Here is a 27,618-nt window from a genome sequence, read left to right on the forward strand (position 1 = left end):
CATATATTAGTACAAGAGTAAATAAGAAGGTTAAGAATAATCTAAATAGATTGATCAATCTTTTAATTTTAACATATTATCATTCTAAATATTTTTGTTATTAATTAATTAAAAATGATTATAGATATATTTTTTTAAAGTAATAATTGTAAAATTATTAATGTAACAATAGTATATTCTAATGAAATTTCATGATAAATTATTGTAATGCATAAATTTCAAAAATAAATTATATATATCTTTCCTTATGTTTAAGAAATTTGCATGTGTCTTTTCTTCTTTTATAAAGTTTACATATGTTTTCCTTTAATATATTTTTAAAACTTATACAAACCCTCTAAATATAGTCTAAAAATATGATAGTAACAAGTCATTTGCATTGATAATTTTGATAAAAAAATGTTAAAATATATTTTTTATCCTTATAAATATTAAAATATTCAAAATCTATCATGACAAAAAATTATCTATTTTTTATTCTCACAAAATTTAGATTTGCTACTTTTTGGCCTAAATCTAAATTCAAGTTACTCGAATCTACATCTAAATCTACTTGTAGGTGATTGTAGAAAGTATTCAATTTTTTCAACTTGTCTATACATCTGTTATACAATTTTACTAGTATGAAAAATAAACAATTTTTTTTTGTAAAGAAGAATTCAAAACATATTTATATTTATGTGGACAAAAAATATATTTTAATTATTTTTAATTAAAATTGTTAAGACACATAATTTATTACCGTCAAATACTTAAATGATGTTTAAAAGATTTTTATAATTTTAAAAACAAAAAAATACGTGTAATACTTAAATGTTAATTATTCACTATTTATCACACCATCAAGTATGTGAATAAAATAATCAAGTATGAGGTTGTTTTAACTTAACAAAAGATCTCTAATCCTGAGTATGTAGTTACTTAAATACTTGGAAGGAGATTTTATCACTCATAATAATTTTATTTCATTTGAACATGATTACCTTCTTCGACCATATGTGACTAAGAAAAAAAAATCGATATTCAGTGTTCAAGGCGCGTGGGGGTTCGTTGTGAAGAAAAAGATTAAAGAACGATTTTGGCATTTTGTATTCGGTCAAGGTTTTCACTTAAGAGATGATATATAATTTTTTTTTTCAATATTTTATTATTGTCTTTCTTTCTTTTTTTTTTTTCAGTGAAAGTTGTAATGTGCTACAGGGACAGACAGTCCTTTTGGATACCTGAAAATGTGCAGTGCAAGCTACTAACGGGCAACGGCAGTTAGGTCCTGCTTTTCCTTTTTCTAGTTTTCATTTTAGGCCACTCTATCTTAGCGTTAAGAAATTAATTTTTGTACTTTTAAATTACAACTATTATTTTAACATAAATTTATAAATAAGATTATTTTCAATATACTGCACATCTTAACCTTAATTATATTTAGTAATGTTAATTGATTTTGAAACGAATCAATTTAAGTAAATTTTTTAGTTAGTGATATATAAATAAGTATAATTATTAGGAAAAAAAATCATCCTCTAATTCTTTTTATTCAACACAAATAATTAGGAAGAATTTAATGTAAATTTTAAACGAGTCTAAGGTTTAGGTTTCATCAATAAAATAAATAAATAAGATTTTTTTAACCTTATAAATTAATTTATCAATTTAATTCAGACTAATAAAATTTTATGTATTTTTTAGATTATTTTTTCACAAATAAAATTTTTAAATTCAAGTTTTATAAACTAAATATTACTAAAGATCTATTTCTTTAAATTACATTCCTAATTCAACTGAAATCAATAAAGGTTGAATATATTTTTAAACATTAAACATCCAACTAAAAAATATTTTTTAACCATTTTATTTTTAATATATGAAACAGTATAGTACACTATCTTCTTTGTTTGAGAATAAGTATACTACCTTCTTAGTAAGTGAAATATCAATTCCTTAATGTTGACAAGCATTAAGAAACAAACACTTTTTTCAATGTATTTTATTTCATAAACCTTAATTTTAAAATTAAATCCAAAACCACATTTTAAAAAAAGAAAAAAAAAACTTAGATATAATACTTTAAGTGTTACCTGTTCTATTTTCCAAGAATTTCATCTTAATAATTTACCTAATAAAAATTTACATTTTTTTACAGCAATACAAATTTACATTTTTTTACAGCAATACAAATTTACATTAAACACTTATATAAATGAAATTCCATTTCTTGTTAAAGAATAAGAATTCCATTTCTGTGGTGAAAAATACATGTAGTCATAGAAACATCTTTTTACTCAAACTTAATTTAATAACAACAATATCATCATTATTATTATCATTAAAAATTAAATATCCGAATTTAATTTATGTTATTCTAGTTACATATTTCTTCGTATCACGGAACACACTCTTCTGGTTTCTCTTTCTCTCTCTTCTTTCTTACACTGAAATCCTCTTGTGATGGTGCCCTAGATCCATGGCTTCTCTGTCCAACCTTTGCATGTGTTTCACTGTTGCTGAGTTTCAACGTTACCCTTTTTCCTCTCTTCCTCTCTGGGTCCTGGAAAAGCCTTTGGTGGGTCCCACATTCACACCTTTGCAAACTCACTTCCACCCAAATGCTTGTAACTTCTGAACACCCCTCCAGTTAGTATTTAACGTTCTCTTGGTTCCACATTTGTAAAGTTTGATGCTTCCCCGTTCATAAATCACCGGTATTTCATTGGGTAAATCATTCCACTTTGTAAAAAGGTGTTTCTTTTTTGTCTAATTATTACTATTTTGAAGATTTCTGAGGTTTGGTTTGTGGAATTTGAGGTTGTAAACTGTTTGGTCAGGTTTTTGAGTTTTTGTGGATTGAGTAATCTGAGATCACATTTGGGGTTATGTGAATATTGGGTTACTGTAGTAATTATTGTTACTATTACCATTTGTGTGTATGTTTGTGTAACATTGGTGATTATGGTGAGTGAAGTAAAGACGAGAATGCTAAGATAGTATCGTGGGAATGTAATTGAAGGGGTGAGAACTGAGAAACATTGAGATTGAAACTTGGTGTCTGTGAAAGGGGGTTGTTTGTTGAGCATAATGGGTGGTGTCTGTTGCAAGCCCTCTGCCATTGAGGATAGCAAGGAGAGTCCAAGGGAGCGTATGTCGACCAAGGCGGCTTCATTGGACTCTCGTGTGTCGAGGGGTGCTTCCTTGAGGCGGGAGGATGCATATAGGGGGAAGGATAGGTATGATGGTAATGATGTGAGGACTGCTTTGATTGATAAGCAAGGGAACGGTTCTGTGCGGTTGCAAGACGAAAATATTGAGAGGAAGAGGGAGAGAATGGAGTGTGTTGTTGCTGCTCAACAACATCCAGGGGCTGGTAGTGTTCCCAAGGCCATGGAAGGGGAGCAGGTTGCAGCTGGATGGCCATCCTGGCTGGCAGCAGTGGCTGGAGAGGCTATTAAGGGATGGTTGCCTCGCCGTGCTGATTCCTTCGAGAAGCTGGATAAAGTATGTTTCTTTCTTGATCTGGTTGCATTGTGGAATTTTGACATTGCTTTGGTTAGATGCAGATATTCTGGTTTTAGTTTTACAGTTGCTGCTAGAATATTGATTCAAGTGTTGAATTTTCAAATTGGTTTTCTTTATCTGTTTAAGTGTTAAATTTGTTTTCCTTCCTCTCTTGTTTCTTTGATTACCTATGTTTCCAAAATATGCTTTAAGCCAGGGATGACAATTAGGAAAACGAGTTACCAACTTCTCCACTACCTTTCTTGGTTATGAATATAATAGTTGCCATGGTGGTGAGACTTACCTATATGTTCCTCTCTGCCAAATAGACCAAAATTGCTTTTTTATATGAACTACTTTGGTAGCTTACGAGCCTTTGTAACTTATTTCACTACTAATAATAACTCTTGATTGATAAACTTTGCGTAAGGTATTTAGAACTCTCATCTTTTGGTTCCTTCTTAAACCATTGTGGTTAGCTGTCATTGTTTGATTATAACCTTCACCAATGCATTATGCACATCCTATCATTTTTAAACTGATATTTGAATATTACAATCTCACTATATAACATTTCTTACAAAATTCTTGATTCTTATCAATTATTGTATTAAAGATGCTCGTAATGTTATGCTTCATTTTTTACTGTTTTTTCTTCAACAAGGCCAGGATCAAATTACTTTGAATTTGGACATACTACAATTCTTTTTCTGTTTGCGTTTTAATATTCTTGATTTCATCCTCTGATGTAGATAACAAAACATTGAGGTACAATACTTGTAGTTTCTAGATTTATAGATATCCTTTTTGTTTTTTTTTGTCTTGGATTGCAATTAAATGATGATATTGTCTTCAGCCTGTTTTAGTTTTCCTTGAATGGTAAGATTTTCCTCCTTATTTTTCAGATTGGACAGGGAACTTATAGTAATGTTTATAGGGCTCGTGATCTTGAGCAAAATAAAATTGTTGCTTTGAAAAAAGTCAGGTTTGATAATCTTGAGCCAGAGAGTGTTCGCTTCATGGCAAGGGAAATTCACATTCTACGTAGGCTTGATCATCCAAATGTCATAAAACTGGAAGGCCTTGTTACATCAAGGATGTCTTGCAGCTTATACCTTGTTTTCGAATACATGGAGCATGATTTGGCTGGGCTTGCATCACATCCTAAACTGAAGTTTACGGAAGCACAGGTATTTTTCAAAGCTTCTTTATTTTCTACTTCTTCTCTGCTGTTTTACAATAAATGTAGCTTATGGCATATTCCAAGAAGAATCTCGCTGCTACATATAGCTTTGTAATGTGATATTCGACAAAATAAAGTTTCCCATTTTGTACTTATAAGCTAATAGTTGAAGACACTTATTGTGATTGTCATTGGGCTTTATTTTCTTTTGGTTTAATTACTCATTTGGTCCCTCTAATTACAAAAACTTTCTCTTTTAGTCCCTATACTTAAAACATCCCCTTTTAGTCCCTACACATTCCATTTTTAATCCCTTTTAGTCTCTACCTATCATTTTAATCCCTTGTAGCCCCTATGGATTAAAAATGGTATATGTAGGAACTAAAAGATGTTTTTAAGGATGGTGACTGAGGGAAAGCTTTTGTGTCTATATGGACTAAATGAGTAATTAAACCTTTCGTTTTTATTTTTGGGATTGAAAATAAGAGGAACAAACTACAAGAAAGGGTAATATTTTCACTAAAGACATACATAGCTTTAGACTAAGTTAAAAGACCACTGAGGTTTAATTACTTTTGGGTTTGAAAAGGAAACTATTAAAATAAGGGGATGAAACTACATGAAAGGGTTCGGGATTTTCCTCTAAAAGAAACCTAGTTAAAGACAAAATCCTACACAACCTCAAAATTCAAGCAGAGATTAATTTCTTATTGGAACTTGGCAGGTAAAATGTTACATGCAGCAACTTCTACAAGGACTTGACCACTGCCACAACTGTGGTGTGCTGCACCGTGACATTAAGGGTTCCAATCTTTTGATTGATAACAATGGCATCTTGAAGATTGCAGACTTTGGTTTGGCAAGTGTTTTTGATCCAAATCAAACTCAGCCTTTGACAAGCCGAGTTGTCACTCTTTGGTACCGTCCACCAGAGCTTTTACTTGGTGCCACATACTATGGCACTGCTGTAGATTTATGGAGTACAGGCTGTATACTTGCTGAGTTGTATGCTGGCAAACCTATAATGCCTGGAAGAACTGAGGTATATGAACTTAAATGTTTCTGTTAAAATGTGGCATTAATGTATTTCCCTTTAATCTATTATATGTATACAGTGCACTGTGAACACTTGTTCTTCATAAGTGGGGTAAGAAATTTTAGTTTATCCCTGTGTACGAACTTTTTTTGTGGTGGCTTTTGAACAAGTACACCAACAATTCCATAATTCTATGCTAAATCATGTCTATAGATAAAGCATATTATACTAATATTAATGTTCCATCATAAATCATTTTTTAAATGTCTGCAGTATACTGTTAATACTTTTGCTCTTCATAAGGGGCATAAGAAATTCTAGAAAATACTTGTGTATTATGCGTGGTGGCTTTTGAACAATTATTTCGGTTAGCATTAATTAGGATGTGTTGACAAGGGAATATCAGTAGTGCATATTAAAACTGATAAATATTATGTCTGTACAATTTCCAATTGATGTTCCTTTGTATGGCTTTGTGCACCAGTAGTCTAGTAGTATACTTGTATTATTAAGATGATTAAAAGGTACTGTTCTGTCTTCTAGGTGGAGCAGTTGCATAAAATTTTTAAACTTTGTGGTTCACCTTCTGAGGATTATTGGAGAAAATCAAAGTTGCCACATGCAACCATATTTAAGCCCCGACAACCCTATTGGCGTTGTGTTGCCGACACATTCAAGGATTTCCCTGCACCTGCTTTAGCACTCATGGAGACTCTTTTGTCCATTGATCCTGCTGATCGTGGAACTGCAGCATCTGCTTTGAAGAGTGATGTATGAAATTCATGATGAATTTTTAAGACCACAAGAATACATTTTATAATATTCATATGTTGCTGCTAATGCCCACTGTCCTGATGTTCCTAACATGCAATGTGTATCAATCAGTACATAGTAACGAAAGAGGGATGTTCCTGTTGGTAAAATGAGTTGGTTTAAATTATATTTCAAACTTAGGCTGTGTTGTCCAAAATATGACAACCTTGGAATTTTTTTATTTCATTTTTGTGCATATTTTCCTTTTGCTTTAATAAAATTGATGCTCCTATGTTGTGTCTTTATTGTTGCTATTATTGCAAGTCCTCACCTGTATTGCCTCCAAGAACTTAATATGGTAGAAAATTCTTTGTTGCTATTATTGCAAGTCCTCACCTATATCCTGATATGTTTATCGCATATCAGTGTGTATTTATTTGCTATCTCTTACTCAATTGCATTGTTGCTTTAATTTCTGTCTTATTTTGGATGTAAATTATTATTTCTGATACTTCAATATGCATTTGTCTTGACTGTCTCCTTTTGGTTTACTTGCTATTTAGTTCTTCACAACAAAGCCTCTACCTTGTGATCCTTCAAGTTTGCCAAAGTATCCTCCTAGCAAAGAATTTGATGCCAAACTACGGGACGAACAAGCAAGAAGGTGTGTTTTCTGTTTTAGTGTGAATGTTTGTCGTGTAAGTATTCAGTTCTGAAGGGTGCCTCTGCATGTGTGTTTATATGTTTCAACTTTCAAAGATCTTTAATCTTCTAAATAAATTCTGCAATTACTCTTGTTGCATCTATGTCAAGATTTTTTTTTATTCTTTCTTTTCATAATGTAATGGCTTCATGTTTGTTTGATTAACATCTACCCACTGGAAAAAGAGGAACAGTATTGGCTAGATTTAATCTTTAGAAATTTAGAATAAACCTTCCACTTATAAGTTATAACCTGCCACTAACCCTAAAAAGTTCAAAGAACAAGAGTTGTTCCCAATACTTATGAGAAGCCATGTCCATATTCTTCTTGGAAACTGTTAAATATACATTGTCAATCATGGCATATAGAGTGGCTAGCCTAATACAGTATTGAGCAGAGGATGATGTTCCATATGACTCATGATACAGGTGTGTAATCATTCAATAAATCAATGAAATTTATCTATTTTTCTGATTAGACTGATGATTGATTGATTGCTTGTTAATCATGCTTTTTATCCTACTGGAGTATTCTTATATGGTGTTGTACTCTTTGACTACTAGCTCATAAAGTTAACTGTTAGATTTTGATTTTGGTTTTCTGATGTTAGCAGGCAGGGGGCAACAGGAAGCAGGGGCCAGAGACATGACCTTGAAAGAAGAGGGGCAAGAGAATCTCGAGCTGTTCCTGCACCTGATGCCAATGCTGAACTGCCACTGTCAATGCAGGTACTGACCTTCTGTATTTGCTGTTTCCTGTTTGCTGTCCTACTGATCTTGTCAAATGTCAATGCATGAATTTGCTTTTGGATTAACTCTTGTTTGTATTCTAACAAAATATCTGCATGGCATCTTAAGAGTTAAACTTAGTGCTAAAATAAAATAAAAAAGGTTGGTTGAAGGTTGAATTATTGAATCTTATTTCAGTTTCCCTTTTGAAATGTCATATTTGCATCTTGTGAGGGTACTTTTTTACTCTCTTATTTTGTTATAACACTTTTCTTTTTGTCAAAACCTTAAATAACCTTTTGTTACAGAAGAGACAAAGTCAGGCCCAATCAAAAAGCAGAAGTGAGAAGTTTAATCCTCATCCTGAAGAAGCTTCTGGATTTCCCATTGATCCCCCCAGATCGTCACAAGCTGTAGAAGTAGGTATAGAAACTCAAGTACCACAACATAAAAGAGCCTCCCATTCGGGTCCGCTGGCTCACCGAACTGCATGGGCTAAATCTGGGAAGAACCAGGATGATGCTCCAAAGATTTCAGTTGGGGGCGACCTATCAACAATCTCAGGCTTAGTTGCTGCAAGGAGTATGTTGTCAGATGATCGCAGAGAAAGATCTGGATCGTCACAAACGGAGGCTTCAAAATTAACGAACAGATTCCCAGGATCATTCAAGGACTTCTCTGAATCGTCAATAAAACAAGATCAAAGGCATCATGTACAGGGCCAAGTAGGCACTTCCCAAAAGGAAGAAGGGAGAAGCAGCAACAAAGACCTAGTTCTTGTAAGTAGTTTGATTTCTACCCTTATCTGTTCAGTCATAGTGTATGTTAAGGCGAAATTAATTTTGGATGAATTTGATTTTGCAAAATTGATTTTGGTTAAAATTGAATTTGAAGTGAAGTGATTTATGTTTGACAATTTTTATCTCAAATGTAAGTTTTAGTAAAGTTTAGTATAAAATTTTCTACCAAAAAGGCTAGATTAGTCAAATTTTCTTTTAGGGACATAATCACGTTTGCTTAAACAAACCAAATATAATTTGTGTAAGCTAAATCATGTATATATGGTATAGATCTGCGTGATAATCCAAACATATGCTTAGACTGTATAATTCTATTTGTTCCATCATGCTATCCATGTAGCTGATCTGACTTGGTAGAATAAGGCTTTTGTTATTGTTGTTGAACTGTATAATTTGTTTTTGTATATTATTTTCTATATATTGCTAGGTTGATCTCATGGCATTCACTATTGGCATATAGTTATCATTTTACAAAGAGGATCTGAAAGTACAATTGGTTTAATTAGGTCTTGTATATTTCTTGTGCTCATTTTTTCTTCCCCACACAATGGTGCAGGTTGGTTATGGATCAGAGGGTCATAAAATTCATTACTCTGGTCCATTAACATCAAGCAACATGGATCAGGTGTTGAAAGACCATGACCGCCAAATTCAAGAGGCTGTTAGACGGGCACGTTTGGATAAAGCAAAAATTAGGAGGCTCCAAGCTGAAGGGAACCAGGTAACCAATTCATTATTTGTTTCCAAACGTTGATTGGTAGAGCTGTTGAGATGCAGCAAGGCATCATAAAGAATCTTTTATTCTTTTTTAATGGGGGCCTGTATAGGGAGAAAGTATCCTTTGCAAAATGCCCCAGAGTTTGGTAGCTCTATAGCTTAGAAAACTCTCCCTTAAATTTATCACATATGATTTCTACTTACAGCTGTAATTTCTGGCATAAGCCCATTCTTGTAAAGCTTATCAGCCTTAAGCTGTTAGAAATCTGGGGAACAATTGTGTCATGATAGAGTTAATATTCACTCGGAAGATGCCTAAGTATATTCTTTATTCTGTGTCTCCTCTCATTCTATCTGATGCATCATTGGCTTCATTGCTTCAGTACTGAGTCCCCATATTGCGTGGTTGTGTATCTTAACGCGTGTTTCTCACTCATTCTGTCCACTAATCTGGTTTAGTTTAAAGTCAATTTGATAGGTTCAAGTTTTAGAAATGATATTCGACATGGTTGTGTATCTAATGCGTGTTTCCCCACCCATTTTGTTCACTAATCTGGTTTAGTACTTTAGTTCAAAGTTATTTTTGATAGCTTCAAGTTTCAGATCAAATGTATGCTGAAGAAGAGTCTTAGTTATATTATTGAGTTATCTTAATTTAATTTGGTGTCCTGTGTATTTTTTTTTGGAAATATAATTTTTTAACAAGTATATATTAATAAAATTTTGACATAATAGATAATATTTTATGTATCATGATATATTTTATATTGAAATATATATTGTAAAATATCTCTCATGTAGTTTTATATTATAATAATTTTACGATATAATTATACATAATATTTAGATTAGTATATTATGTCAATAAGTTAGGTTGTTCAATCTTGTTTATATATTATTGGATCTTAATTGAGTCAGGTTAAAAACAAATATAAATTTATCATAACCTGTTCCATAAATATTGTTTTAAGTGTTCCATAAATATTGTTAGTATCTGTCTGTTCTGCTTTTAGACGTGGTATACACTATGCTAGTCTTTACATTCTTTAATTGCGTGAATATTATTTATGTATATCCCATTTTTTCTCTCCGCATTTTGCTGCGTTCTTTCTTCAAAAATATTTTTCTTGGAAATTAATTACCAGAATATTTTTTTGACAATCTGCAAGTCAGAATAATAATAAAAAAAATAAAAAATGTCACCGACAAATAAAGGAAACATAAAAAAAAAAAGAATATAACTTAGCAAAACCTTAAAAATGGTAAATGTAAAACTTTCTCACTTACGGTATAAGGTATTGTTATTGCCTGCTAATTTTTTTATTCTGGGGAAAGGAAAAACAGAGAAACTACCCTAAACTATCCTTAAGAAGGATGGTTTCAAGGGCAAGTGAAGGATTATCCCAAATACCAAAAGGTTGGGTTTGGTGAACCCCAACAGATGCAAGGAAGTGGGCAACTTCATTAGCTTCCCTGTATGCATGAGAGATGGAAAGAGACCAGCTACGATATGCAAGGTAAAAAATTTGCATACTTAACCCTGCATGTTGGTGCAGCTGGGGGCACTCCCGCGAGTTGATAATCTTTTCTACCTCAAGATTGTCCACTTCGCAGCAAACATTTCTGAAGTCCTTGTTCCAAGCTAGCTCCAAGACATGAAGCAAAGCAAGCAATTCGACCTTCATAACATCACCATAGCCATCAAATGCAAAGGAGGTCCGAACTTCTTCCCTGGGCACGAGACACCAACATGCATTATCAAATCATCATGAAGAAAATGTATGTTGTGGATAACTTTCTAAATACCCCAGCCCTCATCATATTTTTTTTTGTTGTTACGTCGTTTCCAAATCCAACATGCAGCAGCAGCAAATAAGACATCCTTATTCCCCAAGATCAAGCGTTTTATCCAGGCAAACAGGGTGAGTGTCAAAAAACCCTACTCGAGAAGTGAAATTGAGACGAGACCAAATATCTCTCGCATGTGGGCAATCCCTGATGTAATGAAGAGTGTCCTCCATCACATGAGAGCAGACTTGACAAGCTGGGGAGTTCACTAAGTTACGGTGACGACGAACTGAATTTGTTGGCAGGGATTTATGCAAGATAAGCCAAAGGAACATGCAAATTTTCTCAGGGATCTCAAGCTTCCAAAGCCACCTAAAGGACGCTAACGGGGAGAGATGAGCTTCATTGTGAACGCTAAGTAACCAAGAGTTGGTAGAGGCTGCTGTGTGGGTTCCATTCGCCGAATGTTTCCATACCCAACAATCTTCAAAGCCTGGAGCTAGGACGCAATCAATGCTGGCAAGGTTCTGCATGAAAGAGTCAAGGAGGATAGTATTAGTATATAAATGATTTGCGCACCAATTCTCATCTATCATAATATCCCGAAGACATAGATTCACATCATGACAAGAGACCTAGGGGTTAGATTGGCACATTAGGCCAGAGGTAGCCTGTTAGGAGCAGAGGTAAGGGAACCTTGATTTCGAGGACAAGGAAAACCTCCTACTATGCTAAGAGTTATACTGAAATTCATCCTTAGTTACATCTTTCATTCATTGCAATCCTTTTATATACATATCATAAGCTGTCCAATAACAGAAATCACAGTGCATTACTAACAAACTCTTAACAAAATGATTTCTAACTAACTCTGTTATAGCTGATTCACAGCATTATTGCTCCTATCCTTCTTAAGGATAGTCAGCATAGTCGTCCAGATACATGGGTCTCTTGGTGCTCCTGTTGGGCGCTCTCCATATGGGCTTCGATGTCTTCTGTTGCTAACAGCCCAATCATCAGATGAGTTACCCCGTCTAAATTTAAAACCACCCAACAGTGTATTTTTGCCCCTTAAAATACCCCTCCGAATAAATGAAGCATCAGGAGATGACTTCACATTAAAAATGTATTGTGCAATAAATATTTGTGCATACGAACTTGAACCTTGAACCCAGAGCGAGTCCTTCTTCATGATTATACTCCAAACCAACTTCCCCACCAGCGATATATTAGGGAGACAAGAATCACGAATTTTGAGACCCTGGTTTGCTTCCGAGAAGTCACCATCTTCCAGTTCACAAGGTTCCAGCCCTTTTTGTCACCATTCGAAGACCAAAAGCAATTCCATTATAAACTGCGGGCGTAAGCCAGAAAAGTTGCATGGTGTAAACTGGAAGAGAGGAGATGATCGATTTAATGAGACAGTCTGCCCGCCCTATTCAACATGCAGCCCTTCCAAGAAGCTAGGAGACGGTGCACCTTTTCTATAACAGAATGAAAGGTCTGATTGGTTGTTCTTACCTGGAGAGGTGGTAAACCGAGGTATCTCCCGAGATATGTCACCCTCTGTTGTGTAAAAGGATCGTAAAACTATACAACGAAAAACCTAATTTTGTTGTACACAAGTCTACTGTACATCTTTTTACACCCCTTTTAATTAATTTTAATTGCAAGTTACCTTCGGTATCTTTTAATTAAAATTGAATTAATTAGATAGAAGTTAAGTGTAACCAAATTAACAATCATGAGTTACTTCTATTAATAGTAATCAAATCAATTTGATATTAATTTGTATCATATTTAATTTGATTAGAATTAAAATTGAAGGAAAAGAAAATAGTGCGAGAAAAGAAAATGGTGGGAATGTCATGATAGAGAAGTAAAAGAGGAAGTTAGGGATGACAATGGGTAGAGTTTCAATAGGGTTCTATAATACAGTCTTCAAATCTATGTTTTAAAAAAATTCTTGTACTCATCTTCATACCTGCGTTTAAAAAAAAATCTCATACTCGATAATCCCATACTCAATCCCTAACCCTAACCCGTTTTAAAATATCCCCATACCCGGTTCCATACCTGCATGGGTAGTAATTTTAATCCTCATTTTCATACATGGTTACCTATATACTCATATCCGCAACCACAACTTGCACTTTACTAATGTATAAAGTTAATGTATCAATAAAAAACAATTGAAAGAATTACTATAAGTAAATTAAAAATGCATTCTTAAATTTAGAAAATATAATATTAAAATCATCCACACATAATATTAAAAACAAACATAACATTGATTTGTCCAAATTTAAGTCATAAATAAACATTACAAAAACAATCATTCAGCATAGTGATTCTTAACGTTAATGTTTGAATCGCTTAACAAAAATTCTAATTAAACTTGGATATCATGCGGTCACAGTAATTTCTAAAACATGTTAAAAAATAAAATATTGAAACTAATTAGTTTATAATTATGTTATAAATTAAAAAAAAAAAACACAAATGGATAGGATATTTTACTTCATTATAATCAACTTCTTATTTTTACATACACTTATACCAATAAAGATTAAAAACTGGAATATATATTGTTTGGTCCACTAATACCAATAGAAATTAGAACATATAAGAAGATTAGAAATTGGACTATAAAAAGCAATAACTAAAACTACCAATAAAGATAAAACAATTCTAATTGAAAAAATAAAATAATATTTTTTATTAAATTAAAAAATACATAATTATTTTTTCACAAAATATTATATATATACATTTATGTGTGTGGGACATGTGGGGGGAGTACTTTAGCACCCATACCTGCACAGTAAATACTGTGTCAGTGTGTACACTGTACACAGCTCCAAATGCAAATAATTATCCTTGCGGATATTTTTCCAACCATACTTTGTCATCAGTAAGAGAAAGGAAGAAGAATTAGGGGTGTAAAAAAAAACTCACAAGAATATAATGATCATTTGTTAAGACATGTAGTACGAATAACAATTTTGGTAATGAAAATAATAACGCCGCACTAAAACTGCTTGAATTTGATTAGGATGGATTGTCAGGTAATGATTGATTTGGGTTTGGAAAAGTTGAGATCCGGTGAAGGTTTATTCTCATGTAATGTCAAGGAAGACCATCAACGTGAATTATACTAAGTTGGAATAATTGATATTGAGTTATATGTATATAATAAATTATAATTTTAAGGTAACATGTTAATATTATATATTGTTTGATATTGTCTAAAATAAAAGAAATGATATACAATAAAAAGATGTGAATTAAACGATTACATAATTGGATAATATGTATCTCACTATGTCATGAAACATCAAGAGGCAGAAAAAAGATTTGAAAAAAAAATATAAGTCAACGAAATAAGTTTATAATTAATCAAAACAAATCATAAACTCTTTAGTCAAAAATAAAAAAAAAATTGAAAATTTGTTTGATAACCAAAGGTATTGAACTTACAACATTAACAAAAATATGAGAAGAAGGCACATGAAAGAACCTCTAGGATGCACATGACTACAATCAGATATTAATAGTGTTGGACCGTGTCTTCAAATTGTTGACTGCATTTTTTCCCTCTTTTTTTAATCGAATCCCCTTCATCATAAATTAAAGAAAGCAATACACACACAAAAATTACTGAGCATAAACCTTTCGTCCACGTTTAATCTACAATTAAAATTCATAGAACATTACAAATGGTAACTGAAATCTTACAACATTAATAAAAATGTGAGAAGAAGGTGCATGAAAGAACCTCTAGGATGCACATGACTACAATCAGATATTAGTAGTGTTGGACCGTGCCTTCAAATTATTGACTGCATTTTTTTTCTTTTCTTTTTAATCGAATCTCCTCCATCATAAATTAAAGAAAGCAATACACACACAAAAATTACAGAGCATAAATGTTTCGTCCACGTTTAATCTACAATTAAAATTCATAAAATATTACAGATGGTAACCAAAATCTTACAACATTAATAAAAATATGAGAAGAAGGCAAATGAAAGAACCTTTGGGATGCACATGACTACAATCAGATATTAGTAGTATTGGACCGTGCCTTCAAATTATTGACTGCATTTTTTTCTCTTCTTTTTGATTGAATCCCCTCCATCATAAATTAAAGAAAGCAATACACACACAAAAATCATAGAGCATAAATGTTTCGTCCACGTTTAATCTACAATTAAAATTCATAGAATATTACAAATGGTAACCGAAATCTTACAACATTAATAAAAATGTGAGAAGAAGACACATGAAAGAACCTCTAGGATGCACATGAATACAATCAAATATTAGTAGTGTTAGCCTGTGCCTTCATATTGTTGACTACTTTTTTTTCTCTTCTTTTTGATCGAATCCCGTCCATCATAAATTAAAGAAAGCAATACACACAAAAATTACAGAGCATAAACTTTCCGTCCACGTTTAATCTACAATTAAAATTTATAGAACATTAGAGATGGTAACCAAAATCTTACAACATTAATAAAAATGTGAGAAGAAGGCACATGAAAGAACCTTTGGGAATCACATGACTACAATAAGATATTAGTAGTGTTAGTCTGTGCCTTCAAATTATAGAGTGCATTTTTTCTTTCTTCCTTTTGATTGAATCTCCTCCACCATAAACTAAAAAAAGCAATACACACAAAAATTACATAGCATAAATGTAACATAATATACTTATTAATTCGAAAATTATGATAATTTCCATATCCTACCATAATATTTAATTTTCATTGTTAAGTACCTATTAATTTGAAATGAAAACTAATAAAAATATAAATAAAATATGCTTATTAATTAAACGTTAATAAATTGACAATGATTACAGTAAAAACAAATATAAAATTGAAGCTGATTTGAATAATATGTTAAAATTGATACTGTAATATTTTAAAAAATTGATTGTTAAGTACTTACTCATTAGAAATAAGTCAACGTCTAAATTATGATTATTTCCATATTGAATATGATCGTTAATTTGAAAAATATGATTATTTCTATATCATAACAGAATATTTAAAATTGATTGTTAAGTACCTATTAATTTGAAATAAAAATTAACAAAAATATGAATAAAATATGCTTATTAATTAAACGTCAATAAATTGACAATGATTACGGTAAAAATAAATACAAAATTGACATTGTTTTAATAATATGTTAAGATTGATATTGTAATATTTAAAATTAATTGTTAAGTACCTACTAATTAGGAATAAATCATCAATTAAATTATGATTATTTTCATATCCTAAAAGAATATGGTTATTAATTTGAAAATTATGATTATTTCTATATCCTAACATAATATTTATAATTGATTGTTAAGTATCTATTAATTTGAAATGAAAATTAACAAAAATAAGAATAAAATATGCTTAAACGTGAGTAAGTTGACAATGATAACGAAAAAAGAATATAAAATTGAAGCTATTTTAATAATATGTTAAAATTGATATTGTAATATTTAAAATTAATTGTTAAGTACTTACTGATTAAGAATAAATCATCGATTAAATTATGATTATTTTCGTATCCTAAAAGAATATGGTTATTAATTTGAAAGTTATGATTATTTATATATCCTAACATAATATTTAAAATTGATTGTTAAGTACCTACTAATTAAGAATAAATCATCGATTAAATTATGATTATTTTCGTATCCTAAAAGAATATGGTTATTAATTTGAAAATTATGATTATTTATATATCCTAACATAATATTTAAAATTTATTGTTAAGTACCTACTAATTAAGAATAAATCATCGATTAAATTATGATTATTTTTGTATCCTAAAAGAATATTATTATTAATTTAAAAATTATGATTATTTCTATATCCTAACACAATATTTAAAATTGATTGTTAAGTATCTATTAATTTGAAATGAAAATTAACAAAAATAAGAATAAAATATGCTTATTAATTAAACATGAGTAAATTGACAATGATTACGAAAAAAAATATAAAATTGAAACTATTTTAATAATATGTTAAAATTAATACTGTAATATTTAAAATTGATTGTTCAGCACCTACTAATTAGAAATAAGTCAATGTCTCAATTATGATTATTTGGATATCCTAAGAGAAAATGATTATTAATTTGAAAATTATGATTATTTATATATCCTAACATAATATTTAAAATTGATTATTAAGTACCAATTAATTTGAAATGAAAATAAACAAAAATATGAAAAAAATATGCTTATTAATTTAACATCAATAAATTGACAAAGATTACAAAAAAAGCAAAGACAAAATTGAAGTTGTTTTAATAATATGTTAAAATTGATACTGTAATATTTAAAATTGATCGTTAAGTACCTACTAATTAGGAATAAGTCAACGTCTAAATTATGATTATTTGGATATCATAAGAGAATATGGTTATTAATTTGAAAATTATGATTATTTCTATATCCTAACATAATATTTAAAATTGATTGTTAAGTACCTATTAATTTGAAATGAAAATTAACAAAAATACGAATAAAATATACTTATTAATTAAATCGTCAATAAATTGACAATGATTTTGGCAAAAACAAATATAAAATTGAAGTTGTTTTAATAATATGTTTAAATTGATACTGTAATATTTAAAAATGATTATTAAGTACCTACTAATTAAGAATAAGTTAACGTCTAAATTATGATTATTTCGATATCCTAACACAATATGGTTATTAATTTGAAAATTATGATTATTTCTATATCGTAACATGATATTTAAAATTGATTGTTAAATACCTATTATTTTGAAATGAAAATTAACAAAAATACAAATAAAATATGTTTATTAATTAAACATTAATAAATTGACAATGATTATGACAAAAACAAATACAAAATTGAAGTTGTTTTAATAATATGTTTAAATTGATACTGTAATATTTAAAATTGATTATTAAGTACCTACTAATTAGAGATAAGTTAACGTCTAAATTATGATTATTTCGATATCCTAACATAATATGGTTATTAATTTGAAAATTATGATTATTTCTATATCGTAACATAATATTTAAAATTGATTGTTAAATACCTATTATTTTGAAATGAAAATTAAAAAAATACAAATAAAATATGTTTATTAATTAAACATCAATAAATTGACAATGATTGCGGCAAAAACAAAGACAAAATTGAAGTTGTTTTAATAGTATGTTAAAATTGATACTGTAATATTTAAAATTGATTATTAAGTACCTACTAATTAGGAATAAGTCAACATCTAAATTATGATTATTTCGATATCCTAATAGAATATGGTTATTAATTTAAAAATTATGATTATTTCTATATCCTAATAGAATATTTAAAATTGATTGCTAAGTACCTATTATTGGCGTTTAATAAACTACATAACGTGTAATATTTAAAAGAAAAGTTTTGTCTTCTATAAAAGATACATATAATTTAGAAAGAAAAAAAAATAGAATTTGGTGGATATATGATTACACTTCATCTTTACATGAAAATTTATCTGTATTTTTATAATTATTAAAATTCACTTACTTCAAACACTATAAACGTATTCAAATTAACTGACTCAAACAGATTTGTTTAGAAAAAAAATTAGATAGATACATGATCGTAGTTCATCTTTATATGTAAATTTATCACTATTTTCATAATTACTAAAATCCACGTACAACAAACATTGCAACGTATTTGAATTAACTTTATTTTAGTTTAACTTTTCATTCAAATTATTTTCAATAAATTTGGAAACATATCAAATACTTGTAAGTCAGATAATATAATCATATTAATATCGAATGGTTATAAAATTGTATTAATCTACAATTGTACCTAAAACAATAAATACATGTCAAGTTCAATTTTTTTAAAATAAAATATAATGATATATTTTTATCAACTTTCACAAAAATTTAAAAATGGACAATTATTTTGTCTTCACTTACGTAGGAGTAAAAGATTCGATAATTATTTTGTTTTTTTGAGACATTGATTAGGTGAAGTAAAAATACAATTGTAATTAATTTTAAAAAAATAAATAATGGAAGGTTTTATTGAAAACACATTTTAATATATGATTCTTTTGGTGACGTTGTTGTTGATAAAATGTAAACCGCTATAAAATATTGTCTCCTTCCCCAAGGGAATTAAATAACAACATCCAAAAATTAAATATAAAACAAAGTTACATAAATTTTTTGGCAACAAACAATTGAAAAAAGGAAATGGATTCTGGACTTCAATATTCAACTGGACTCCTCTTCATCCCATAACATTGCTTTCTGAAAACAAAAATGATGGAAAATGAACTGATCTTAGTTTGGTTTTTTAACAACTGGACTCCTCTTCATCCCACAACAAACAAAAGACCAAAGAAGGCAGCATAACAAACAAATGATGGAAAACGAAGGTGTAAACGGACTAAAAACAAAAATAAAAAATTATTTCAACAAAAAATGACCAATGGACAACAAAGATTTAACCTTTTATATTTTGAGTTTTCATAAAACCTAAAAAAGATGTACCGAATGATGCATATCTAAGATGAAAAGCACTTCCAAACAAAAAAAGATTTATGCATGTTTGTTTCAGAAAGTCACAACACCAAAATAGGTACCGAAAGACAAAGATGAAAATAGACTCAAAACTAACAAATGAAGAAATGACAAAGAAATGGTATAGAAAACAAACCTGTAGTTACGGTTGGGGGATACCTATGACTGGTGTTCTTTCTGAGAGTTGTCGTTCTCGGATTATTTGTTGTTCTCGGCCAAGAACATAGCGCAAGTGCAGTCAGTATATAGAAAAGTTAAAGATGGTAAAGCAAACAAAAGAAAAACATGAAACAAAAATAAGGGAAACATAAGGATTTGACCGGCAAAAATCCCAGGAACCGAAAAAGGACGAAAACACAAAAAATTGGGTATAGGAAACAATGAGTACGTTGGAGAAGGCTCAAGAACACAAAAAAGTTTAAACTTTTGCATTGCGAGAAGTCAGAAAACAAAATAAAGGCAGAACACCCAAAAAAATTTAAGCTTTTGTGTTTACGAACCTGTACTCATGGAGTTTTTTAGATAAAAATCGCAACTTTAGTGTGTTCTTCCACCTTCTCTGCATTCATAAAAAAAATCAACATACCAAAAAATATATTGAACCATTAGACCACCAAAAAAGGACGAAAACACAAAAAGCTGGGTATAGGAAACAATGAGCATGTTGGAGAAGGCTCAGGAATACAAAAAAGTTTAAACTTTTGTATTGCTAGAAGTCAAAAAACAAAATAAAGGCAAAGCACCCAAAAAAATTTAAGCTTTTGTGTTTATAAACCTGTACTCATGAAGTTTTTGAGATAAAAATCGCAGCTTTAGCGTGTTCTTCCATCTTCTCTGCATTCATAAAAAAAATCAACATGCCAAAAAATATATTGAACCATTAGACCACCAAAAAAGGACGAAAACACAAAAAGCTGGGTATAGGAAACAATGAGCACGTTGGAGAAGGCTCATGAACACAAAAAAATTTAAACTTTTGTATTGCTAGAAGTCAGAAAACAAAATAAAGGTAGAACACCCAAAAAAATTTAAGCTTTTGTGTTTACGAACCTGCACTCATGGAGTTTTTGAGACAAAAATCGCAGCTTTAGCATGTTCTTCCACCTTCTCTACATTCATAAAAAAAATCAACAAGCCAAAAAATATATTGAATCATTAGACCACCAAAAAAGGACGAAAACACAAAAAGCCGAGTATAGGAAACAATGAGCACGTTGGAGAAGGCCCATGAACACAAAAAAATTTAAACTTTTGTATGAACACAAAAAAAGTTTAAACTTTTGTATTGCGAGAAGTCAGAAAACAAAATAAAGGCAGAACACCCAAAAAAAATTTAAGCTTTTGTGTTTACGAACCTGTACTCATGGAGTTTTTGAGATAAAAATCGCAACTTTAGTGTGTTCTTCCACCTTCTCTGCATTCATAAAAAAAATCAACATGCCAAAAAATATATTGAACCATTAGACCACCAAAAAAGGACGAAAACACAAAAGGATGGGTATAGGAAACGATGAACACGTTGGGGAAGGCTCAGGAACCATAATGGGGAGAGAGAACAGGGGAGATAGAAATGAGAGAGTACGGTAAAATGCTGGGGGAATACCAAATGGGGGAGAGAGAGGGAGAAGGTGAGAAGTTGAGAAAGAGAAACAGAAGATTGACGCAAAAAAAAAATGGAGGAGAGAGAAGAATGTTATGGAATTAAGTGGGATTAAATGGGGAGTTGAAATCCGCCAATCAGTGAGCGACAAGTAAGACGGTATTTAATTACAAAATAAAAAATGCAACGTTTTGTAGGCACATGCAAGCGCATCGGGAGAAGGAAAATGTATTGGAAACGCTTGGAATTGGAAACACATCGCTTTGTAGGCCATTCACTGTAGCAGGATGTGACATTTTTGGGCGGGAAAGTGAATTAACCATAGCGCGACACGTAGGCCATCCAGGGCCTTGTTTGTATAATGATAGATGATAAAATTATGTATAACCTGATAATTTATAATGACATTATCTATAACTTGTCAATGCTTAATATTTTACGGTCTTAATATTTATAATGACATTATCTACAACTTGTCAATCGGGTAATTTCATAATTGAGTCAATATATTTTTATTGGGTTTTGTTAACACAAGTCTTTAGTATTAAATAAAAGCAGAGACTTTGATTAGGAAAGAAAATGTTTATTACAAGAAAAATACAAAAAGTGTAATCAACAACTTTTTTCCTAAAAAAAAAATGAGTTTTAAGGACCAAAACTAACAAAGTTTTTCTTTTTTACAAATAAATTTGACCAAAATGATATGATTATATTTAGTTTTTAAAAATAGTTTCATACTAAATTATTTTCTAAAAACAGGTTGATTGAGTTAAAAAATAAATTAAATATTCTCTCTTCTAATTTAGATGTATTATTCACTAAAATTTGTGAGTTTTAATAAATTTTAACAAATAACATTAGAGTATTTAAAACATTGTCAAGAACAGTGCACTAACATTCCTAAAAGTAGAAAAATGTTTTTTTTGGTTTCCTGTTTCTTAAAAAAGATTTTTTTCTAAACAAAATTTCTTTTCTAAATTTAAAATAATTGATCCATTATTATCTTACGAGTTTAATTTTTATATACGGTTAGTGTAAAAATATATAAATTATAACAAATAAAAATTATGTTAATTATATATTTTTAAGATAATTATATATTAAATTTTGTTATAACATGTATCAGTTTTTGTCTTTTTCTCTATATCAGGGTTTTAATAGCCTATATATATTGGTTGGATCAATAATAAGAGTAGGGAATTATACCAGATAACTTAGTGTATTAGTTATATTTGTTCTGAATTTATAACATTTTTGTTGGAGCTACCTGATTCATTGAACTCTAACATAGTTGCATTTGAGAAAACATCAAGCAAGGATCGGCGACATTAATAGGAACAAAATAATAGGCATGCATGGTCTATCATTTCCTATAATTGTAAAACAATAAAAACAAGACCAGATATTTCAATAGAAAACATGGTTATTGATAAGAATAATAAGTATTATTATAAGTTATTTATCGTTTCAAAAAACATGGGCATGAGCAGATATGATTGCAATGTATGAAAATAAAAAAAGTGACCTGACCTCCAGTGCCATGAACGAGGCGAAGCTTGATGTAGAAGAAGAGGAGGCACCATAGGAAGAATATGAAGGAGAAGGAGAGGCCAAAAATGCTGGTATTGCATTGATGCCTTAACATTTGGAATTTGATGGGAGATGAACAAGAAGACGATGATGATTCTTCATGTTTCAGTTTCATCAGCACAACGAAGGACAGAGATTTGAGGTAGAAGCGGTGCAGTGCCATAATGGCCTTCTTCCTAACGGCGTCCTTGGAGTGGTTAAGAAGCTTGACGACACGAGGAAGCATGGTGGGGATGGTCTCCTCATTGATGAGCCTGCAGACGGCGTTAAGAGCGGCGCAAATGACGAGGTAGTTATCGGAGGCGAGGTCTTTTTGGATTGTGTTGACGATGAGGATGATGAGGTTGTGGTCGTCGCTGAGGAAGAGCGTGAGGGTGAGGTAGTCCGTGCGCTTCAGGAAGAGGGAGTCGTGGTGAGTCATCTAGCCAACAATGCACTCACTAACGATGTTACTTTCAAATTTAACGGCAAGGACTATTTTGTAACACTTATGCAAAGATAGAGACTATTTTTTACATTTCAATAGGATAAGGACTAATTTGAACAAAGACAGGGACCAAAATACCTATTTACTCTTTCCATAATATGTGTATCGGAGTCAACAGTCGACATGATGACAACAATAAAATGGATTGACATTACAAGTAATCTTGATGAGTAAGTGAATGTATACATTATATGATGATATTTTTTTAGAACACATCTGATTATATAATTTATGGGAAAGCCACTATGTCTATAATTGATTGACCTGCATGTCGTGTAGCTTTTTAAAAGGTCCATTTTTAATCAAGTTAGCCACGGAGTGGCGTTCTAATTATACAACTTGCCAAACATATGAATATTGCAAAAGGGAGCCCATTTTTAAATCAAATTAATAATTATTTTGATATAATTCCGACACAGAGAACATGTTCGACTTTTTGAAATAATCATTAAATTTCAGCAAAAGGATATTACATACTATATGAAAAAAATACTATATGGAAAAGGAACGTCATCTTGCATTTCAGGTATTGCGCGGAATAATCCAGAAAATAAAGTTGAAAACTGGGATAAAATAAAGTTGGTGTGATTTAAGGTTTTAAGAGTTATCGAGAGCAAATTCCCACTGAGCCTTTCAATTTTAAATTTACATTTTTTTTACCTTTTTCAATTAGTTAAATCAGTGTTTTTACCCTCTCTAGTTTTTGCCAACAAGACTGTAATAGGTATAAATTGTTTATATATTGATGTTTAATTGTTTATAGTACAACATGCTGCTCTAGATTCCTGCAATTGAACTCTTCTTTTCACTAATGATTTTTTTTATTATAAACCCCTTTGTTTGTATAGTATGAATGAATAACTAATATATTCAAGATTTCAAGGATAATTCTGACCCCCTTGCCATTTATCAGATTTTGTCAGACCAGGTCTTCCTTCACAAGTCCTTACTTGGTAGTTGGTAGTAGTATCCTTTGTCTCATGAGTTTGACAATGTTCTTACTTCTTGTATCACATCTTACAGATGAAAGGCTTAATGATATTGTTGGAAGTGCATACTATGTGGCCCCTGAAGTTCTCCATAGATCTTATGGCACAGAGGTTGATGTGTGGAGTATAGGTGTGATAACATATATTTTATTATGTGGCAGTCGTCCATTTTGGGCCCGAACAAAGTTTGGTATTTTTATGGTAGTTTTGAAAGCTAATCCAAGCTTTGACAAAACACTGTGGCCATCTTTGTCTTTAGAAGCTAAAGATTTTGTCAAACGCATATTGAATAAGGATCCACAGAATCGAATATCTGCTGCTCAGGCTCTAAGTGAGTTATTTTTCTTGCCTCTATCATCAATTTCAATAATATCTAGTAAGACATTTTTCAAGTTGTCAGCCATAATCTTGTGCTTGCAGGTCATCCTTGGATACAAAATTGCAATAATGTAAAAGTTCCACTTGATAAATTGTCAGCCATAATCTTATGCTTCTTGTTGGAATGAAGTATTCCTACTTTATTCCAACCCTTGTGTTTGAAAATGATATATAATCTTCTGACCACAAGTATTTTCGATTTATTTCTCTCTTGTAAACCTCTGAGATTTGATTTTCTTTAAATAAAAAAATTGATATCCTAAGTCCTAACTGACAGTGGTATATTGTAGGAGCTGTGTTGTATATTTCTAATTTTTAGCTAACAACATTGGGGAGGTGTGATACTAACTTATATGTATATATGTTGTTGAATTCAAAGTTCTGACACCAGTCTTTTACTTCTTAAATACACTGGAATGTAATTCACACTTAAAATTAACTCTCTGGTTTAAATTGTACTAGTTAATTTTATTTGTCTCTTTGGCAGGCCTTGTCAAAAACATTGACTGCTGATGAACTCTATTATCTGAGAGAGCAATTTGCACTGCTAGAACCAAGAAAAAATGGTAGTATATCTTTAGAGAACGTTAACAAGGTTGGTTATCACTTCAATGTGTCATGTATGAAAATTATCCCTTTGTTGGATTCCACAAGTTTTTCTCATTCTTACTCTTGGCAGGCCTTGATGAAATACGCAACAGATGCCATGAAAGAGTCTCACATCCTTGACTTCCTTTCATTGGTAATATTACCTTGTTCTTTGTATGTAGAGATCCCTTAATTTGAAGAATTTTGTGCAGCTGCATTGAGTGTGCATCAACTTGAAGCTCTTTATCGTTGGGAACAACATGCCCGCTGTGCATATGAACTCTTTGATAAAGACAAAAATAGGGCTATTGTCATTGAAGAGCTTGCTTCAGTAAGTTAACATATAATTGAGTATCTACATCTCATAGCATCTCTTGCATAATTTAATGAATATACACTTTGTTGGTTTCTGCCACTTCACACACACACACACACACACACACACACACACACACACACACACACACACACACACACACACACACACACACACATATATATATATATGCACTTACCTACAACTTATTACTACTGGATCTATCAAGAATATACTCATACTGATTGACTCTCTAATCTTACGGAGTCATAAGCATTTGTAAATTACATTTTTTTCAAATGTTCAAGAATCAAGAGTATATATGGCTAATCACCATCATATTTCTTCAAAATGTTGTTTTAGGAACTTGGACTTGGTCCCTCTATCCCTGTTCATGTCGTTCTTCATGATTGGATACGCCATACTGATGGCAAGTTAAGTTTTCTTGGGTTTGTCAAATTTAAAGCAAAAGCCCTATGGATATGCTGAATTTTCTCTGCCTTGTGTGCCTCGACCGTAGTTGAATTTGTATCTAATGTGTGCTGGAACTAATTATTGTTGTCTTGTTGCTATCTAAAACTCTTGCTAGCACACACCCATTTAAAGTACAGAATCATAATGAAAATGCAACTCTGATTCTTTTGAAGGGAGCTCAAATTGTAAAATAGTCTACAGATTTGGTTTAAGAATTAATATATGAATTGTAGATTTAGATTATCTTTGTCTTGATGGGTGGTAATAATTTCCTGTCACCTGTATTAATGAATACTTTTGTACACACGGTACATTTGAGTCTTCAAATTTTACTCTTATTTTTATTTGTATAGCATGAATGAATAATTATACTGTGAATGATGTGGATAGTTACAATAATTCAAAATATTTTTATTTAAAAAAAAAACACATTCTAAGACAGTTCTCTGAAAAACCGTCTTAGAATGTCTACATTCTAAGACGATTTTTTGACCGTCTTAGAATCTTCTATATATTTTTAATTTTTTTTAAAAATGCATTCTATGACAGTTCTCTAAAAAAACCGTCTTAGAGAATGTATCCTTCTAAGACAGTTTTTAACTAAGAACCGTCTTAGAAAGATATCATTCTAAGAAGGTTTTTAGCTAAGAATCGTCTTAGAATGATATCTTTTTTTAAGATGATTGTCTATTGAACCATCATAGAAAGTACAAACTTTTTACGATGTCTCCTACAATGACAGTTAATAATTGACGTAGAATACGTATTTTAACCGTCGTAGAAAGTTTTTTTTGTAGTAGTGTTAAATTTTCAACTATTTGAGACAACCACACTTTTTTTTATCAATGTTAGTAGTTGCATTTATGATTCAGGTATGTTATTTCTTACTTGCCCCTATAAATTGTGTTGGTAGCAGTTATTAATGTTTTTCAACTTATAAACAATTAATGGTCAGAAGCTAGTTCTCTTCTAAGATGTTAAGTCGAAACATTAGCTTTTTATTGCATGTGCTTGATTTGTGTGTGATAGGTTTATTATGTAGAGTATTTTTTTTTTGTTGCCACTATCATTTATGTTTGTGACAATCATCTTTAATTTGCATTATTCCTTGTAGGAAGGAAACTCAAATTATTTTAAAGGGTTGATGCTTATACTATGCTATCTAATAGTTGCTGCCAATTTTGTCGTACATGTAGACCCTAAAAGTGGTGAGTTACTGAGAATATACTGCACAAATTCATAGTAGAGTTATATCATGTAGAATCTAGATTAATCTCCTATATTTCTCTTTGTGCTTAGTTTCATGTTTCACTTGTTTGATGTATCCACCTACCTATCTCTTTATAACACCCAGTTTTTGCAAAATAAATTAAAAATAATTTTATTTAAAAATAAATAAAGTTTTAGACAAA

The 27,618-nt window shown here is 30.8% G+C and overlaps 1 protein-coding gene, 1 long non-coding RNA gene and 1 pseudogene across 9 annotated transcripts; 2 read left to right on the top strand and 1 right to left on the bottom strand.

Moving 5' to 3' along the window:
• Window positions 1–2,380: 2,380 nt before the first annotated feature.
• LOC114379228 (probable serine/threonine-protein kinase At1g54610) lies at window positions 2,381–12,866 on the top strand. 8 transcript variants are annotated; one of them, XR_003659444.1, is made up of 10 exons: window positions 2,381–3,489; window positions 4,395–4,679; window positions 5,397–5,714; window positions 6,252–6,479; window positions 7,025–7,125; window positions 7,775–7,892; window positions 8,201–8,671; window positions 9,249–9,413; window positions 10,745–11,883; window positions 12,089–12,866. XR_003659444.1 is itself a non-coding variant. In XM_028337854.1 (9 exons), the coding sequence occupies exons 1-9, from the start codon at window positions 3,073–3,075 to the stop codon at window positions 12,110–12,112; spliced, it is 2,127 nt and encodes a 708-aa protein (XP_028193655.1). In that variant the 5' UTR covers window positions 2,381–3,072; the 3' UTR covers window positions 12,113–12,866. The 8 variants fall into 8 exon arrangements, 6 of the variants coding, with proteins under 6 accessions (XP_028193655.1, XP_028193649.1, XP_028193654.1 ...); XR_003659445.1 differs by lacking the exon at window positions 12,089–12,866 and having other exon boundaries at window positions 10,745–11,188; window positions 11,273–11,956; XM_028337854.1 differs by lacking the exon at window positions 10,745–11,883.
• A 6,412-nt stretch (window positions 12,867–19,278) lies between these two features.
• On the bottom strand, window positions 19,279–20,923 carry LOC114379230. The gene is made up of 3 exons (XR_003659446.1): window positions 20,835–20,923; window positions 19,921–20,618; window positions 19,279–19,511 (listed from the first exon to the last, which is right to left on the bottom strand). It is a non-coding gene; the product is annotated as an uncharacterized LOC114379230 (long non-coding RNA).
• Window positions 20,924–24,602: 3,679 nt separating this feature from the next.
• On the top strand, window positions 24,603–26,221 carry LOC114378901 (annotated as a pseudogene).
• Window positions 26,222–27,618: the final 1,397 nt, after the last annotated feature.

Source organism: Glycine soja, chromosome 12, assembly GCF_004193775.1.
Source record: "Glycine soja cultivar W05 chromosome 12, ASM419377v2, whole genome shotgun sequence".
Lineage (NCBI taxonomy): Eukaryota > Viridiplantae > Streptophyta > Magnoliopsida > Fabales > Fabaceae > Glycine > Glycine soja.

What these genes read in the sequence shown, in the direction of transcription:
- LOC114379228 (XM_028337848.1), top strand. Translation starts at nt 3,073, where the DNA reads ATGGGTGGTGTCTGTTGCAAGCCCTCTGCCATTGAGGATAGCAAGGAG. An exon ending in TGAAGTTTACGGAAGCACAG is followed by an intron (nt 4,680 to 5,396) that starts GTATTTTTCAAA and finishes GGAACTTGGCAG; the next exon opens with GTAAAATGTTACATGCAGCA. An exon ending in CGGGACGAACAAGCAAGAAG is followed by an intron (nt 7,126 to 7,774) that starts GTGTGTTTTCTG and finishes TTCTGATGTTAG; the next exon opens with CAGGCAGGGGGCAACAGGAA.